The sequence below is a fragment of the Perca fluviatilis genome, chromosome 9 (assembly GCF_010015445.1).
Source record: "Perca fluviatilis chromosome 9, GENO_Pfluv_1.0, whole genome shotgun sequence".
Classification (NCBI taxonomy): domain Eukaryota; kingdom Metazoa; phylum Chordata; class Actinopteri; order Perciformes; family Percidae; genus Perca; species Perca fluviatilis.
The window spans coordinates 24168323-24186854 of record NC_053120.1 but is presented as its reverse complement, the minus strand read 5'-3'; the positions used below and the strand labels follow the sequence as shown (position 1 = coordinate 24186854).

The window sequence follows — 18532 nt, the reverse complement described above, 5'->3', positions numbered from 1 at the left end:
GAAATAAGCTATTATATATACTGTGGTATCTGATAGCTCAATATTTTAAGTTGTGATTTCAACCACTAGAGGGAGCCAATAAACAAAAACATGTTACACACACACACACAAACACACACACACACACAACCACACACACACACACACACACACACACACACACACACACACACACACACACACACACACACACACACACACACCAGAAGTCAAAAATGTATTGAGGGCACCTGTCTTTCTCAGGTCTGACATCAGATGGTTACCTGTGTGCTGACGGCCAGCCACCAGGCAGCAGAGATTACGAGGAGCATCAGTACGTTAACACCCAGAGTCTGGAAAACCTGGATTCACTGGCACAGGGGCCTAATGGACGCAAAGGGCCCAGGGGACCCGACAGTCCCAAAAAGGACCTCTTTGACATGAGTAAGTCCTGAGAGTTGGTGTGACACATATAGTAAAGATAAACTCACTTTCTTTATTTGAGGAATACTATAGAGTGACCATATTTTGTGAAACATCATTGTCCCTCTAGGGCCCTTTGAGGACGCCCTGAAGCTCCACGAGGCCTGTGGAGCTGTTGGGGCTGCAGCTGGAGGGGGAGGTGTCCGGGTCCTGGAGGACCAGTGGCCCAGCCCTCCACGCCGTCGTGCCCCCGTGGCACCAAACGAGGAGCAGCTCCGCAGGGAGACGTGGTACCACAGCCGCATGAGCAGGCGAGACGCAGAGAAAATCCTGGTCCGAGATGGAGATTTCCTTGTCAGGGAGAGCACTACCAACCCAGGACAGTATGTGCTAACCGGCATGCATTGTGGCCTGCCCAAACACCTACTGCTGGTGGACCCAGAGGGAGTGGTGAGTCTGGCAGCAAGTGGAAAACAGCTTTTGTCTGTCAAAAGTCATACTATACATACTGCTTAAAAGGTTTCTGCTGTCTGTAGTGAACACAATAACTTACATCCTCCCATCTTTTGCTGTCCTACGTACAGGTCCGAACCAAAGACATGTTATTTGAGAGCATAAGCCACCTTATCTCCTACCACCTTAAGAATGAGCTGCCTATTGTAGCAGCAGAGAGTGAGCTCCACCTCAAACAGGTGGTCAGGAGGAAACAGTGAGCCACCTGGCCCCGCATGGGATGGTAAGCATGCAGTATGCTACATATGTACGGGATGACCATAATTATTTAATGATTGACAATGCAGATATTAGTGGGACAGTGGATAGTAAACCTTATTAGATAGGTATAAGTCCCATAACAAAATGCACATTTTCAAGAAAATATAGCTGGTTGTTCACCTTGTGGTGATCAATTGGAATTTAACTTCAGTAAATGTGAGCATTACATTTCTGCATGCAATAAATGGACGGATGATCTTGTGTCAGTCATGTATCTACAAGTCTAAAACAATGAGAGTATTGACCTTCAATCTGTGCCTAAAATGATCATCCTGTTTTGTCTGCTATATTTCACAGCTGGATTCTTTCTTTTTTTTTTTCAAGATTATTTTTTGGGGGCTTTTCCCTTTTATTATGAAGTGACAGTGGATAAACATGAAAGGGGGAGAGAGATGGGGGATGACACGCAGCAAAGGGCTGCAGGACTCAGCCAACGTGGGGCGAACGCTCTTACCGGGTCAGCTAGAGGCTGCCCTTCACAGCTGGATTCTTGAGTTCCCATGCAAAAACCACAGAAAATAAACAAACATGGAAATAATTTATCGCGGACGGATATTTATAAGGAACAAAGGTCATCACTGATACTTTCTTTCCATGAACAATTCAGCTAAGGAGAGTGGGGCATCTACTTTCTCTGCCTTTGCCTACCAGGATCAACCAAACTATCCACCACCTGTCATAAACTCCTCAGCATGCAGCTATTAAGCTAACAAATCAACGAGAATACACATTTTGACTAATTTTAGAGCCGAAAGAGTTGTCAAACCAAGGTCAAAAATTAAAGCGACGACTGTTTGAAGAGGACCCAACTTCGGGACATCAAATATTAATTTGATGCGCAGAGTCCTACAATGCCTGTAATAGTGAAGTGCTTCCACTGTACCATGGCTTGCCCGACCAGTCAGTCACAGGTCATCCACCGAACAAATGGACATGACCAGAACAACACTGTGTTATAATCTGGTAGACACTGTATAAAAAAACAACGTGTCAGGTTACCCAGTAGTTAATTTCTGTGTAAATGCAAGAAATGAAAATACTGTGATCATTTCATTTGAATGTAAAGGTTGTTGTTACATGTGAGTACCTGACTCTGAGATGGCACAATGAAAACACACTGAGCATGATTCAGTGCTGGATTTATGAAATAGCCACACATACTTCTGCCTTTTTTTTCTCCATGATAATCGAGGCACCAAATCTCACTTTGAAAAAAGAAAAAATGCATCCATACTATCTTCATACAGTATAGACAGCCAAGTGGACCTACAGTAAAGTTTTATCACATTTATCAGTAATATCAGTCATTTGCATTGTGTTTGTAAGGGCTGTTCATAATTTGTTAAAGACTGTATGTGTTATATAAGCCTGTGAACATTATTGGTCGGACTCTACGCAAAGTAATACTACATGGGTTTAAAACTCTGCATACAAACTCAGTATATCCATGCCTGTATTTCCACAGCCCCTCCAACTTCAGTGCCTTAATAACTACAGAGACAGGCATTTGTGTCAGTGTATATAATGTGCATTTATGCTCCTGAACACTAGTTTTTTTGCCATGCCAATGAATGACTGAACAAACTTCAGGATGATTAAGCTCTTATACTTGTGAACAGTCATGTAAGCTGCTCTTGTTTTGGGGGTAAATGTTTAATACTGTCTTGTTGTTTAATGACTGTTATTGTCTTTATGTGTCCCTCATAACAATAACAAACCATAGATGGAACTCCTCTACAGTGATTGATATAAAAGAAAGGGGATTTGGACTTGAAATTAATTCCTTTATATGTCAGGGAAATGCATCGCTTTATCGATTGTCCTCATCCCACGTCAGGCCCTCCACTGTTCTTGGATGCAGCCTCATGAATGCACAGAGAGACGAGGCGCGCTACGAGGCTTTTGGTGAGGTCCAAATGATTAATGTGATTATTTCAGATCTCCCCTTTTGCTTTCTCAGGAATTTATTGGATCTGCTCTTCTCTGATTAACTTTAATGGCTCTTTGTCAATAAAACTAATTGAAAAGAGGGTACAATTCAAACAGCGGTTTGTCATTTGTGAGTCTTCATATCTGCCAGCTAATGTAGCAGCTCCACAGTTAAGCCCAGCTGTCCAACTTTCCATGCACACATGCTACAGCCAAATTAAGACTTCAGATTCCAATCACCCAAAAATAGATGTGACGGACAGTGTGTAGAAGCTGTTGTTTTGGAAACCTATTGTGTGTTAAATCTATAGTATCTATGCATGAAGTGAGTTACAAAGAACAGGATCAACGGCAGAGCAATTTCTTTTTCTTTTTTATTATAACAATATTGTATAAAATCAATAGGCTTGTCACACAATCAATGTACCTGATTTTATCTCCTTAATAACCACTCTCTATTCACATTCACTGTCTGCTACCATAAACTCCCTTACCTATAGGCTGCTGTCTTAACTATCTAACTTATCCAGCCAAGAAGGCACTCACTTTTTTCACTGTTTGTTTATCAGTCAAGCTACAGCTGTTGTTGAAGTTATTGTATTGTACACATGCAGCTATGTCTGAACACAGATTAGTTTTATTTGGCTTTCTAGAGAAATGGTCTCAATGATGCTTTCCCCACAGGTTGCTGAGCTGGAGCTGCTTCATGCTGACCTGTAAAAGAGCTGGAGGTGGAGAGAGACTTGCAGACATTACAAGATTTCAGTGTCACTGCTGTGACATCCTCAGGATTTGGAGTAGCAGACCCTGCACCTCTTCGTCCATTCGGCCCTGTTGGGCAACACACACACACACACACACACACACAAGTGTAAGAAAAGGAAGTTTCTACATTGTATTCCACATTGGTTCCTTGTTGTATGAGCACAGGCAGAGCCCCCATAACGGGCTCTATAGGTGTACCCGCTCATCCTTGCAGATCAGCAGACTGAAATTTGCAGGTTTGGCAGACCCACTAAAGCAGGCCATGAACAACAAAACCTGCTTCTGACCTCAATCAAGAGGGGGCAATGGGGTACTGACACTACCACTGAAACGAGATGCCAACCGAGTATGGCAAGCTATCTCCAAGCCGCCTATCACGCTAATTAGGAGGTAGAGGCTTTTGAAGATTTTACTGCTCATCAGATTGCACAGATCTACTGCAGATTGACTGTAACGCTATAGGCCTGTTCCAAAGTTTGAAAACAGACCCAGGAGATAAGTTCTGTGCCCATGTACACTCTGTACACTGCTCAATGCCAGATGCTCCAGGAAGAGAGATTAGGCACACTGGACAGCCTATCCCGTATATCCAACCTGCCAAAGAGCTAACGCAGCAGTTCTCTTAGAGGTCAACGACACCTGAGCAATCTCTTATTACAACCAACATGACAAAAGAAATAGCTAATGTGTACACCTTAGTTGTGGAATATGATGGTACTGCCGAGAGAGAGAGTGAGTCGAGCTCCTTTTTCCTGCACCTTCTGAAATTTCATCCACTTTTGTCTGGCAAGCAGAGATGGTGGACAGATCATTCCTGCTATTAATTGTCAGCACAAACTCAAATCCAGCAGTCAGTGCCATTCACAGTCCACACTACAAGTGGCTGTCCAGCAAGTTGACAATTGTATTGATCCATCCTGTGGCAGGCCCCACAAATACACTCACAGGGAAACCTCTTCACATCTCAAAACAAAAGGTTTAAGCCTTAATGTGTGGCGTGTATGTGTGCATTCAACTCACCTGTACGGCTGCCAGTAAATGCGAACGGTACACAGTCACCACCTGTTTGTGCTTTCTTTCCCAATCCTGCAAAAAGGTCACAGAAAATGTTACTATCATGTGAAGATTTAAGTGTATGTTTTCATTTTTATAAATAATGGTTGATATATACTGAAGACAGAAAATAAAAGTTTTTTTTCTCTTCACACATCGCTACGTTACAATGTTCTCCTTACCTGGAGCTGCTGGGTAAGAATGGCAATCCTGTTCTGCAGTGCCATTTGCTGCCCAGGGTTACCATGATGGGTAGATGAGGAGGTGATGCCCAGCGGAGGTGACAGAGCTCCCAGGGCCTCCTTTAGCCGAAACATCTCCTTGGACAGCTCGGTTATCTGCACGAAGACAGAGACATCAATTCGGCCACCTTAAAGGTGCTCCAACAGCAGTTGTTTCAACTGGTTATCCAAACTCTTACCTTGCGGTCCTTCTCCTTGACCAGGCCCTGGGATTCCTGGATACCCTTGTGGAGCTCTTGGATGTGGCTGGATTGGGCCTGTAATTCGGCTAGCTGCTTCTGCACCGTGGCCAGCTGGGACTCCGCGACCTGTCGCTCACTCTTGTTAAAGAGAGCCTCTCTCTGCACCTGGAATACCTAAACCAGAAAAACAACCAGTGGCCCTCTGTCACTTCAGCAAGGCTATCTATGTTTGGTCACACATTCAGATGCTCTCTGCATATATAGAAGACATTGGAGGCTGATCCAGGAGCACTGGAGTTTGATATTTAAAGGGGAATTTCAGTTGGTGCTATAATTGATATTGACAGCTTTATACAGACAGAAATACACGCTTGCCTGGTAGAAAAGCTTCTCAACTACGCTGCAGGTTGTCTTCAACATTTCCATAGTAACATCTCACGCTATACTTCACGATTTAGTGAATGAACAAACCTCTAAAATATATCATATTTCTTCAAAATCATTATTTCCAAAACCTCTGTTGTCTAAGTTTTTGTTACCATGGGAACATTTCCCAGTTTCCCATTAGCCTGGTTGACACCAGACCCTGGGTCTGGGAAAGGTTCATTGACAGTTCATTTCCAAAGGGGCGTCACCAACGGATGGCGCTCAAATGCCTCTGGGTGCATTGGATAGTCCAACCAATCAGACCAACGATCTGGGTGACGCTGTGCTTCGGTAGCCATCATGTTGAATGTAAACAAAAAGCTGCTCGCTGTCGCTGCACTATCGTCGTCGCGTAAAGCCCGCCTCAACGGTCGTGACTGGTGCCTCGATTTTGTGGACATTGGAAATGGGTTTGAATGGGCTCTTCGCCAGACTGACTTGCAGAGCAAATCTCAAATTTGCCGAAAGTTTGTCAGGGTTTACCCAGGCTAGTTTCCCGTGGTATCTATACATCTCAATCTATACACATTTGCTTTTGTTGCCATGTTTAACTGTTTTTGTTTCAGGTAAGTGTAACTTTATTACTGGCACTAATTTACATATGTGTGTGTGTGTTTGTGTGTGTTTGTGTAAGCAACACTAAATTCAAATGTTGGATTCGTGTTCTTAACGGGCCATGTTTTTGTAAAAAAATACCAAGTACATAAAAGCCATTTTAATATCCTACTCTGTGTGAAAATGTGCCCCTGCATTAACCTCTGTGTTTGCCAACGTGAGTCAGAGAGGCAATTACCTAGTTTACAAAGTGAGTTTTTCTATCTGAATGGAAAAGACTTTAGGAGTGTGTCATTAGTAGCGTATAGTGCACATACAACACAGAGCATCAATAAGCACATGTACAGAGGGATCAATGAAACACGGACGAACTGAATGGAGAAAGTAATACACATAATGAATAATGAAGAGGCAGTAAAAAGGCCTTCATGGAACACGGCTCACTTTGTGGCAGACACAATAACATCTAATGTGGCTTCTCACACACACACACACACACACACACACACACACACACACACACACCTCAGTGCAAGTCTTCTCATGTTTGCGAGTAAGATCGTTGAAACGGGCTGTGGTGGCGTTGATCTCGGCCTGCAGAGAGAGCCGCAGGGCCTCGTGGTCCTCTTTGGAGATCAGACCCTGTTCTGCAGCCTTCTGGGACTTCAGCTCTCTCAGCTCCATCTCCTTCTCACTCAGAGCCTCCTGAGCCGCTGCTGCACTGCTCTCACTGGCCTGAAGGGCGTGCTGGAGTTCTGCCTAAGAGGCAGGAAGCACATGGATGATAATGATAATGTACAGTCTGACCAGTTAGAAGTTACAGCAAAAAAATTATCCTACATCTTAAATTAAATAAATCATGTAACAAACCATTGGATTATCAGAAATATGCATTGCAACAAAGCTGAAAACTGCTGATCTGCAATGCTATGCTCTTAGTCCTGTTAGAATTCTTTCTAGTCCTACTAACTAACTTTCACTAACTAAGTGAAAAAAACACTAGATAATGATCAACAATTAACGATGTACCACCTTGTCAATCAAAACCAGACCACCAACAGCTAAATACAGCTGCTACAAACAAATAAGCTGCTTTCACTTGTGTTTCCTTTTTGAAAAAGCCTCTTCTAAACAGTGGATAACTTATTTTGTTCTAAACTAAAGTAAATCTCAGCTAAATCTCAGCTAAGGGCCAGCTCTTTCTGCCTCCTCTGGATTATTAGATGAATGAAGTAAGAGCATGTAGTACAATGAGAAATGGCTTAACATGAAGTAGTCTGAGTCTGAAAAGATTTGCCAATGCTGCTGACCGTGACTTTCTCATGCTCCTCTTTAGGTACGGCATCCTGCATGGCCTGCAGTTTGGCCTCCAGTCTGGCAGCCTGCTCCTCAGCCCGACCACGAAGGGTCTTCTCCTCCTGGAGCTCCTGCAGCGTCTGAGCTAGCTGTTCTGACACTGCAGACAGCGCCTCCTTATGTTTTGAGAGTGGCACTGCGTCTTTCAGCTGCAGGGCGTCCTGTGCGCGGCCCTCCTGCTCAGCACACAGACAGTCCAGAGCCTGGGCTGCTTCCTGCCTCGCCACCTCCAGTTCTTCTCTCACTGCGGCCATGGTGCGTCTGGAGTGTTCTGATTGGACAGAGGCATGATCATTCACAAAACAGAGTCTATAATGTTAAATGTGACTTTCTTACTTTTAAGTGATGGTTCGGAGGAATTTACCCTAGGGTCCTTTGCACCATGACCTCGAGCCAAACACCCCCAGAAGCTTTTTTCACCTGGGTCTAACATTGGGCGATTTAGCGTAGAGTAGCGTTAGCCGCTGAATAGCTTAGCACGGGGCTAATGGACCCACGTTTGTATCTCTTAAATGACCCCACTAATAATGCCCGAAATGATACCAAAGGTCTACACTAGTATATATAGGTTATGCACTCATAAAACGATGGATTGGAAAGTTTGTAAGTACACCAGAAGTTTATGTAAATAACACTTGCCTGCTGGCTTCTGCTCTCTGTTGTTGTTGTTGCTGCTGTGAGACGAGTGCTTAGGGACGTCTACAAATTACAACACCGAAAAGAGATGCAACAAAAATATTTTTTAATTTAACTTATTTTTTAAAGTAAGTGCTGTAATATAACTAGCAGGAGACAAGTAATAATTGAGGTAAGTTTGGAGACATTACCTTATTTAATCATTAAATTAATACATATTTTTGTTGTATCTCTTTTCGGTGTAGTAATTTGTAGACAGCCCTAAGCACTCGTCTAACTGCAGGTAGCAGCAGCAACAACAGCAGCAGCAGCAACAGAGAGCTGAAGAGAGCAGGCAAGTGTTCATAAACTTCTGGTGTACTTACAAACTTTCCAATCCATCGTTTTATGAGTGCATAACCTATTTGTACTAGTGTAGACCTTTGGTATCATTTCGGGCATTATTAGTGGGGTCATTTACGAGATACAAACGTGGGTCCATTAGCCCCTGCGCTAAGCTATTCAGCGGCTAACGCTACTCTACGCTAACTCGCCCAATGTTAGACCCAGGTGAAAAAAGCTTCTGGGGGGGTGTTTGGCTCGAGGTCATGGTGCAAAGGACCCTAGGGTGAATTACTCCGAACCATCACTTTAAGTAGACAAAAACAACACTGCACACCTGACATGCCTGAGGGCTCTGAGCTCTCTGAATGTTCCTCATCTTCTTCTTCCTCCTCTTCCTCATCTCCTCGTGGAGGAGGCCTGAGTCTCTCCAGATCCAGGAGGGCATTGTTGAGCCTTCGAGCCACATCCGCCCTCTCCCTGGCTAGCTGCTCACACTGGAGCCCCAGGGTCACCTGCACCTCCTCCAACTCCGAGCGAGGCACACACTTTCTCAGCTCCTCCTCTAGCTCTCCCAAACGCTCCTGGAGACGACGGACCTGATCTCCATCTCCTGCTGCTCCTCCTTCTTTCCCCGACATCTTGCTCTTTGCCAGGGCTGCCTCCAACTCAGCCACTTTGTCACGGAGGCCCTTCACTGTTTCCGTCTCTTCTCCTTCGCCGCCTTTCTCCCCGTCTTCTTTTGTAGACTCTCTCTGGGACAGAGCAGCACGGAGTTCCTCTACTTTCTCCGTCAGCTGTTTGATTGTGTCACTGTCCTGGCTGCTCTGACCGGCTGCCTCACCCTGTGTCTTAGCTAGCTCCTCCTCTAGCTCCGTCACCCTCGTTCTTAGCTGCTGTGCCTCCTGGCTCGGAGACCCCTCTGGAGCCCCAGCCCCAGCACCTGCTGCGGCAGTTTCCCCTTCACCACACTCCACAGAAAACACCCCAAGGCTCATCTGCTCCTTCAGCTCTTCCAGCTCAGACTGGGAGGAGGCCAACTGCTCCTTAAGCCCTCGCAACTTCTCTTTCAGAGCCTTCAAACTCTCTGCATCAGCACATCCTTCCTGAGACTTCTCATCCCCACTGCAGAATTAGACAACAATTAGCAATCTTTCATGCACTAACTCAAACAATAAAAACATCATATCATAACCCCATTCCAGGGTTTATTTCCAATACTGATCAATATGTAGATAATATCCTCGAATAATCAAAGTCATCTAAAAATTTAATCGCAAACAGGGGTGAATCGAGATCGCGATTTTATAACGATTTATCGTGCAGGCCTACAGAAGATGTCAGAAAATACTGAAAAATGGCCATCACAGTTTCTTGAAGCAGACTGTGATGTTCTCAAATTGCTTGATTTGTCCGACAAACAGTCTAAAGATATTCAATTTACAAACATATAAAGAGATACAAGTATCAAATGCTCCTATTTGAGAAGGTGAAACAAATATTATATATATATTTGGACTTATAACACACATTAACTCTATTATTATTGAAGCATACAACCGCAACATGTGATAATACAACAAAGCATCAAAGATTGTAGAAAAACAAGAATGATCATGTAATAGAGGTCAAGACACCATCACATACATGATGTCATGATGCAAAGGTATGCACATCATGATAAAGGCCTGATCTAATACAGTAGTGTTGTGTGAATGTGATCTGTGATGGCCACTTCAGTTTGTATCAATTGATCAATCTTACCCCTCCTCTGCCACGCTGGAGGCCTCGTCTGAAGCCTGGGCCTGAGAGAAGCGCTCCTGAAGGGCTTCAAACTCCTTCCTCAGGGTCTCATACTGAACTATGGGGACAAAGTCCGAGCTGGAGGTCTGCATGTCTGTGTCATCCTTCTCAAACATCTCCAGCATCTGTTCACAACACGGAGAGAATTAAAGTACCTTATGGAGGTTGTACAACTGTTTTCACAGGCTAAACAGTACTAGTAAACTGACCCTTATGTGTAAAATTGGTGGAGCTGCCCTTTAATTAACTTAAGTTAGTATAGGTTATGGCATCTTCACCTGCCCTCCACCATTTAAATCAAAGCAGGAGGTTTTGGTTCTACTTTACTCTCTCTTTGCACTCATATCAGACTCTAGATGTCACACTTTCCTGTCTGGCTCTTTTTCACACAGCAGGGCAGTACTGAAGTTCGGGCCTAGGTCGATGCTATTCATACAATGGTGAACGAACCATAACCAGAACAGAATTCTAAGCACTTCAACCAGCATGACCCAGTTAATGAAGAATGTATACAAAATGACCCCCATGTCTGCATCTGATTCTGTTCTCTTTTATTTATTTGTATATGAATGCAACTACCTCACTGCATTAGTGTACCAGAGTGCGGCGTCATGAGGTTTAAGTGGTCATGACTAATGTTTGAGTCAGGGACATTCAGCCACTCCTGAATCAGCATCTTTATTTAATAATCACTTCACTATCAATTTATCCTCTCTAAAGAGGCCTGGGACTGTGTGTGTGTGAGTGTGTGTGTGTGTGTGTGTGTGTGTGTGCGTGCATGTGAGTGAGTTAGTAAGTGAGAGAGAGAGAGAGAGAGATTGTTTGTGTGCTTTTATGTTGGTTGAGTTTTCAGTTTATATGCGTAATTGGGTGTATATGCGTTCATACATTGGGTGTGTATTTGTGCTTTTGTACTCTCCCTGACCTTACCTGCACTTTGAGAGCTAGTTCAGAGTTGTGTGAGGTAAGTTCCTCTATTTGTTTGCGCAGCTCAGCAACAGTTCCTGGGTCTCCGGGGACAGGGGAGGGGTTGGCCGAGTCTGCGTCTCTTTGAGAAGTGGCCTCATCCTGAGCAGGCGAGGCTCTGGAGCGCTTGGAGAGCAGCATCTCTAAAAAGGAAAGTTAAAGAGAAACCACAACTAAATCAGTCTGTGTAATAAATCATTTCCTAATGGGATAGACACACACAGGAATGTCCATGTGGAACAGTGTGGTCACATGTATGCATGCATGTAGAAGTACATGCATGCTCTCTGCCAGGGCCTGGGAAGTAGAGAGAGTAGATTGCATACCTGGGAAGTCAAACATTTCATCCATGTCCTCAGCGGCCCCAACACCATGGCCTCCCTTCAGCTCCTCAAGCAGCTTGTCTCGCTCTGCCTCTGCCTCCTCTAGACGCTGCTTTAGTTGAGACAACTAGAGTGCCCGTGCGCGCGCGCGCACACACACACACACACACACACACACACACACACACACACACACACACACACACACACACACACAGGTAAAAAATGTGGTTATAACAAGCAAACCTCAGTCTTCACAATTACGTTGTTTTCTCTAATAAAGATGCATACACACAGAGCTCTAGTGAGGCATAGGCTTACATACAATCATGAAACATTTTGCAGAGACATAAATAACAATGGGTGTTTGCACCGCCTGCAGTGCAGTACCTCCTCCAAGGCAGATAGGGCGCTCTGTTGCTGCTGCTCAAAGGCTTTGATCTTCTGGAGCAGACGGCCTCTCTCCAGACGCAGCCGTCGGATCTCCTCAAACACCTCCTCATCTTCTGGCTTACACAGACAACCACAAGAAATATGAAACCCTGATGAAGTCTGCATTGTAATATGAAGGACAAACATAGCAACTATAACTAAACAAAAATCAAGCTTTAGAGTGCTAACCTGGGCTGACTGCTGTGTATCTGGAGGCTGGGGAGAGGGAGAAGAAGACTGGGGCTCAGGGGACTGGGCAGGGGGAGCAGAACTCCGGGGACGTGGAGAGGGTGGCAGACCCTGGATCTTTGTGATGGGAAAACAGAATAAAATGAATCGTTGTTAGTCATCAAAGACAAAATTCTCTATTCTCTTTAGTTAATTTGTCAAGATGCAATGTTGTACTACAGAGATCCTACCAAAGGGGAAATTGTCAAATTAGCATAATTATGGACACTCTTGTATCGTTTGCTCTCACGCAGAAGAAGTAGTAGACAGTGCTTCTTTTTAAAAGGTTGCGAACTGATGATGATAGGTGAATGTACTATACAAGCTAACAATACCGTAAGGCTGGCCTCTACTTGTGAGGGGGGAAAAAAGTGTTTTTCAAACACTGAGATGTTTCTCACAGTACCTGCAAAGGAGAGCGGGGTGGTGGAGGAGCTTTCCGTTTGCGGGGGGTAGTGCCCCCTTGCACCGATGAGGCGCCTAAGGGGACTTGGGGGGGCTGCGTAGGGGTGGGAGGGGGAATCACAGACAAGCAGAGGTCAAGCTCAACATAAAACGGGATAATAGAGGAAACTGAGATGAGACAAAGGGTCAGCAAGAAAGGGGAACGGAAGACAATGAAAAGAAAGCGGCAAACAAAAACAATGACCTCATATTGGAAAACATGCACAATGTGATCGGCCAATGTGGGCCATGATCTCATTTGATGGAGGGAGTGATCCAACACACAGCTATGCAACATTACCTCCTCGTCTGTGCCCTCAGGAGCTACGAATGCAGAGGGAAAGAGACACACAGCAAGACACTTTAACCTCAAAAGCAATAAAGTTCAGCACACAGCTAGAGGGGAATGTGAATATGTGCACATACACAAGTATATATATACACAGTACACTTCCTGCCGCTTTTCTAACATGTAGTTTATATTAGTGCCATCCATGTATCTTGTAGTAAATCCACCAAAATCTCTAATTAAAGAATAAAAACTAACGTGGGCAGGCATCATATGCACCCTAAATTCTCTCCTTCATCTCCCTTTTCAAACCAGCCACACATCTGTTGTCCATTTGTCAGCAATATCTTCGTTGGGAGATAAAAGTGGAACAAGCCATTCGTCTTTCTTTTTTTTTTTAAACCCCACTTTACAATCACACCCAGCTGTCCTCCTGATCCAATTCCTCCTATTACAGTTGTTTCTTAGAGGAGCAGAGACAGAGACAGGATCCAAAGCAGCACTCAAACAGAAGTCATAAATTGAGTCTGATGATGTGTTAGATGTAGTTGCCATGTGTTTCACATGAACGCTTTATATATATTTTTTAAATAACTGCTGTCACAACCTGTTCTGTTTATTCTGCTTGATTTAACAGAACTAAATTTGATTCATGATGATATGATAATAGAAAGAGTTTATTGTCAAAAGAGCCTTGTGAGATCTTCAATCGCTTCTATCCCTCCACGTGAAAAAAAACTTCCGGCCTCATACTGTACCTTGAGGTGCTCCATCCTGCAATGCTTGCATGATGCGTTGGTTTCCTGTGGTTACACTGTAGTCGGTGGCTTTGTGTCCAAGGGCGTCAACCAGCTGCGTGTTGGCCCCGCCTCTCAGTAGAGCTTCTACGGTGTCAACGCTGTCACTCTCACACGCCAGCATCAATGCAGACCTGCGATTTCAAACAAAATATCATAGTACAACAGGAAAAAACTAGTAACGCAGTAGAATCACATACATCAATTTCAGATTTCAATCAATAGATCATCAGCATGTCAATCAGTAGAAACATATAGTATACTTAAACTCTATTTTCACTTTGGTCAAGAATTCCAAAGATACCAATCAGGTTGTGATTCAGGATGAATTGCAAGACAAGACATTGAAATGTTTCCATTTGACGTAATGATGCGGCCTGAAAAAATGCCTCTAATCATCGCCTCAAGGAGATATCCAAAGCCAAAATGAAAGCTCCTGACCTTCATCCTTTCAAATCTACCCCATAGACTGTAGACTTTCTATGGGAATCCTTCCTGCATCCTGACCCAGAAAACCCCACTGCTGTGAGAATAATCCTGCAGAGTTTTTTTGGTTCTATCTTAGCTAAGAAGGCAGTTTCGTGCCCCCAGTCTGCCCCAGCAGGCCTCCCACTGTCTGTCATTCCATCTGTCAAAGCTTCAGCAGCAGCTACAAGAGAGTGATCCAGATCCAGTGGTCCTCATCAAACCCTGACTGCCACACAGAGGACGAGCATCACAAACAGTCCAGTACCTTCCCTGGTTGTCCTGTATGTTTGCGTTGGCACCTCGACCCAACAGAAAGACACACAGCTCCACTCTGCTCATCTGAGCTGCTAAGATCAAAGGGGTGGCCCCGTCCTGACAGAGAGATGCACACGATTATTCAAACATCATGGAGCAATGACACATACATTTAATAGTGCTGTCTAAAGTACTAGATAGGAACAGAGGTAAATAAACAATAAATCACTGAATATCGTGTATTTGTTCATCTCACATACCAATTCAAAAAAATGTAATTCAAAAAAGCTGAAACAAACTTCAATTTACCCCATCCTGGACATCCAGACTGGCTTTAAAATCCCACAGAGTCTCAGAGCAGGACAAGCAGCCACTGACCGCTACAGGAAATAAATCAGAATTATGGTTAATATTAAAAGGTTTACATACAGTATATACTTACATTATGAAATGCAACTGAAATCTCTAAGCACTACTGTTTGCAGTTTAGATGGTAGATAATATATTTTTGTTCGGTAGGCTTCAGTGTAAAGCATTACTTTACATCCGTTTACCCTTTAATACTTAAAATATGTTGGGTGAGATCTATGAGAGGTCTTTGTTGTATGCAAAGTTATGTTAAGTGACCAAACTGGTGTCATATTGTAGTTCTGAAATGTTACCTGCATGATGAAGTGGTGTCCGACCAATGCTGTCGGTGCAATCCACTGCTAATCTCTCCTGTCAGGTCAAAAAGAAATAACAGCAAAAAACATGATAAACCATTTGTAAAACATGCAGTATTAAAATTCATGCTTGCATTATTCCATTTAAATGTTACAGTATTCGTTGGTTAACCTGGCTATGCTGTCATTTTACCTGTAAGAGTCTCTTTAAACACTCTGATTGGCCATTCTTGGCTGTGAGGTGAAGGGCGCTGAAGCCTGCAATCAGTTATAAAACAGACATGTATAAACAATCCATGACACGTGTGAGATTCAACAGCCTCGGCTTATAAGATAAAACTTTTTTTATTTGATAATAAAATACCCTACCAGCACCATCAGTGACGTTGACGTCTGCTCCGTGAGAGATGATGACCTCCAGACATTCTAGCCGGCCTCGCGATGCACAGAGGTGGAACCTGCCAGACGGACGAAGGACAATACATGTCACTGGAGATTCCATTTAAAATGTCTGATTCCAGAGAATTGCTCAACTGCTGAGTCCACTTTTAACTTTAGTTTGAGTTCAAGCAAATGAAGGCAATAAGACTTTACCATTGACCAAAAAGGATCAAGGAAAAAAAAAATAAAAGAGATAAAGAATTCATAATCGTATTAAGTGGAAATAATACAATCCTTTCAGTGCCAAACCCAAATGCTGTGTTTCCCCTATGTTGATTTTGTAGTGGCGGCCCACCATGGCAAAATTTCTGCCACCACAGCATCAGAAATAGGGCTGGGGGAAACACTGCAAATGGGTAGACTAGAAAGGAATATAAACTTAATGCAATTACTTCTAGTAAAAGAATTTCTTCTCATGACTAAGAAAAACATTAGTTGCCCAACTTACGCTGACTTGCCCTCGGCATCCAGCTTGGTAGGACAGAGGCCTTTTTTGACGATGAGTGCGGATACTTTGTCGGGCTCATTCTGCTCCACAGCCTGCAGGAGCCTCTCATCACTCTTACTCCAGTCCTGACTCTGAGGGGGCCAAGTCAGAGAACAGGTCACCACCCTGAACTGCCCCAATGGAAACTGATACCACACTGCATAACAAACAAAACAACAGATGACTGGGCAGCTGAAATAAATATAATGCAATGAGATACCAGTATTACGAGTTAAGATAAACTACTTTTAAGACAGAAATATTATTAAAAAAAGAGAGGGATATTTCCTTTGCTATTCCTGTGATTAGTGGATAGAGAGAGAAGATACCTACTGGTAGCGGCAGCAGGCTGAAACAAGGACAGAACCGCTTCATCAGGCTAAAAACTGGCTGCTGAGGATCCATTCCGCTAGCAGTGCATCTCACACACACACACACACAACTAAATACAGCTACAGAGAACCAAGCCACCGCTGTGTGTCCTGCCTGACAATACACACTGCCGCCTGGCTACATAACAAATATACACAGTAACATTAAATACTGTAGAGAACTCTGCTACCCATAACTTTCTACCAGATACCCTTTAGAGGTCACAGCAACGTCATAGTAGAGATCTATATACCGGAGAATTTATGCTATCCTAAAAATCACACCCCCAATAAAATTGAATAGCTTGCCACACAAAAACGCACACGCACACACACACACACACACACACACAAACACACACACACTAGCACTGCTAAATGCTGTCCTCACAACGTCTCCCTGTGCAGTGCTCCCTGTCCGCATCCAAAACGCTACCCCATCATCCTGCCTCGGCTGCTAGCAGGGACATAGCCAGTCTGTCCACTGCACCTCGTACACTGCCAGCTCCTTCATTTCCTCACTGGCCTCCTTTCTCTAACCTAATTATTTCTCAGCAGCCTTCTTCTCTGTAGCAGGCGTCCTCCTTCTCTACAATAGTTTTTTTGTCAGGTCCTGCACAGTACCCCCCCTGGCAGCGTCATACTGTAGTTCTGTTTCTCTGCAGTTCCAGAGCGGGGCCCGTGTGATGTGTGGACTCAGCAAAAAGGAGGAGAAACAAGCTAGCTCTCTTCTGCCAGTTTGAAAGGGGCAGAGGGGACATCATGAGACACACAAACAAGCTGAAAGGTAGTCTCTTAGGCAATAGGGAGGTTTATGTGTGTGGGAAACCCTGGGAAATATATGCATGATATTTATTCATCTAGCTATCTTATCTGTCCATTTGACGGTTGGACTATAACAATAATAATAATATAAGACACAACTTCACTGAGTGGCTATTAAGTGACACTACTCATCTAAGGGGATCGTCCTTGTCACCGTTGTTGTGTAACACTATCAGGGAGGTCACTAAAAGGCTGTAATGGTGCTAAAAGCATCAACAGGACCCAAATGCTCAGACCACAATGTAGAGCCAGCGGTTGCTTGTTTATCTGCTTCTACCAGTGCTGCGAGGTCACTGACCCCAGTATGTCGGGCTTCAACAAGCAAGTGGCTACATGGAGCAGGCAAAAAAAGTTGAATCTTAAAAATACAGTACATTAGGAAACACGGTTACAACATTACAAAGCCCTTCAGAGTAGCATAGGGAGGACAGCATGCACGTGTGAATAATTGAAGGCTACCTGAGATCACTGGTTATAGCAGCAGTCTGGAGACAGCCCTGCTCTCCTGCTGCTGCTCAGTGACACTGAATCCCAGTGCCCCCCAGACACACACACACACACACACACACACACACACACACACACACACACACACACACACACACACACACACACACACACACACACACACACACACACACACACACCTGGGATCTATATAAATGACTACTTAACGTGGAGCAGGTGAACACTGTAATATTAGGTTAAAACACAGCTTGGTATGGCTTATAGCTCTAAAAAGCTTGTAGCAAACAGGTGTACTACTTTGAAATACATTCAATTGTAAAGCTCCACATGCCCTACAACAGATGGCTCTTACCTCAGTTTTTTTAAACTTTGCCTTCAGACTCTTCATAATGGTTTGATAGCCTCTGTCTGAACAGGAACACTGCAATAAATAAGGCAGAGAAACAAACCTGAGTGTTATTATAAGTGGCCCATTATTTAGTCACATGTATAAACTGACATGCAAAAACAGCCTACCTGTGGAGGAAAAGTCCAGCTCCAGGTGAGCGTTTCCTCTGTCCCATCAGCAGCTCACAGCAAAATACTGGAGTCACTGCGCTGCCTGGCGGACAGCACGAATGCATCCCGCC

The 18532-nt window shown here is 44.0% G+C and overlaps 2 protein-coding genes across 4 annotated transcripts in view; one reads left to right on the top strand and one right to left on the bottom strand.

The window, feature by feature from the left end:
* Positions 1 to 3924, top strand: part of shc2 (SHC (Src homology 2 domain containing) transforming protein 2) — a 19608-nt gene extending 15684 nt beyond the window's left edge. For 2 of the 3 annotated variants that reach the window (XM_039811048.1, XM_039811049.1), the window contains exons 11-14: positions 244 to 423; positions 533 to 852; positions 987 to 1138; positions 1474 to 3219. In XM_039811048.1, the coding sequence (XP_039666982.1) occupies positions 244 to 423; positions 533 to 852; positions 987 to 1115 (629 nt within the window). In that variant the 3' untranslated portion in view covers positions 1116 to 1138; positions 1474 to 3219. Of the gene's footprint in view, positions 1 to 243; positions 424 to 532; positions 853 to 986; positions 1139 to 1473; positions 3220 to 3789 lie in introns of those variants that run through there. The other variant, XR_005640224.1, reaches the window with a different exon arrangement.
* On the bottom strand, positions 3827 to 18497 carry ankrd24 (ankyrin repeat domain 24). The gene is made up of 23 exons (XM_039811047.1): positions 18420 to 18497; positions 18256 to 18324; positions 16201 to 16331; positions 15681 to 15769; positions 15505 to 15569; positions 15309 to 15366; positions 14956 to 15026; positions 14657 to 14763; positions 13885 to 14057; positions 13139 to 13161; positions 12800 to 12892; positions 12355 to 12471; positions 12124 to 12243; positions 11737 to 11860; positions 11375 to 11553; positions 10406 to 10569; positions 8979 to 9766; positions 7639 to 7955; positions 6854 to 7087; positions 5345 to 5521; positions 5106 to 5261; positions 4891 to 4956; positions 3827 to 3936 (listed from the first exon to the last, which is right to left on the bottom strand). The coding sequence occupies exons 2-23, from the start codon at positions 18289 to 18291 to the stop codon at positions 3874 to 3876; spliced, it is 3351 nt and encodes a 1116-aa protein (XP_039666981.1). The 5' UTR covers positions 18292 to 18324; positions 18420 to 18497; the 3' UTR covers positions 3827 to 3873.
* Between the last annotated feature and the right edge of the window lie 35 nt (positions 18498 to 18532).

Bases quoted from the DNA above. Each gene is read 5' to 3' on its own strand.
- ankrd24 (XM_039811047.1), bottom strand. From the start codon at position 18,291: ATGAAGAGTCTGAAGGCAAAGTTTAAAAAAACTGAG. The intron at 15,570-15,680 runs GTAGGGTATTTT...AACTGATTGCAG, and splicing joins CAACGTCACTGATGGTGCTG to GCTTCAGCGCCCTTCACCTC. The intron at 11,861-12,123 runs GTACTGCACTGC...CGGGCACTCTAG, and splicing joins CCCTATCTGCCTTGGAGGAG to TTGTCTCAACTAAAGCAGCG.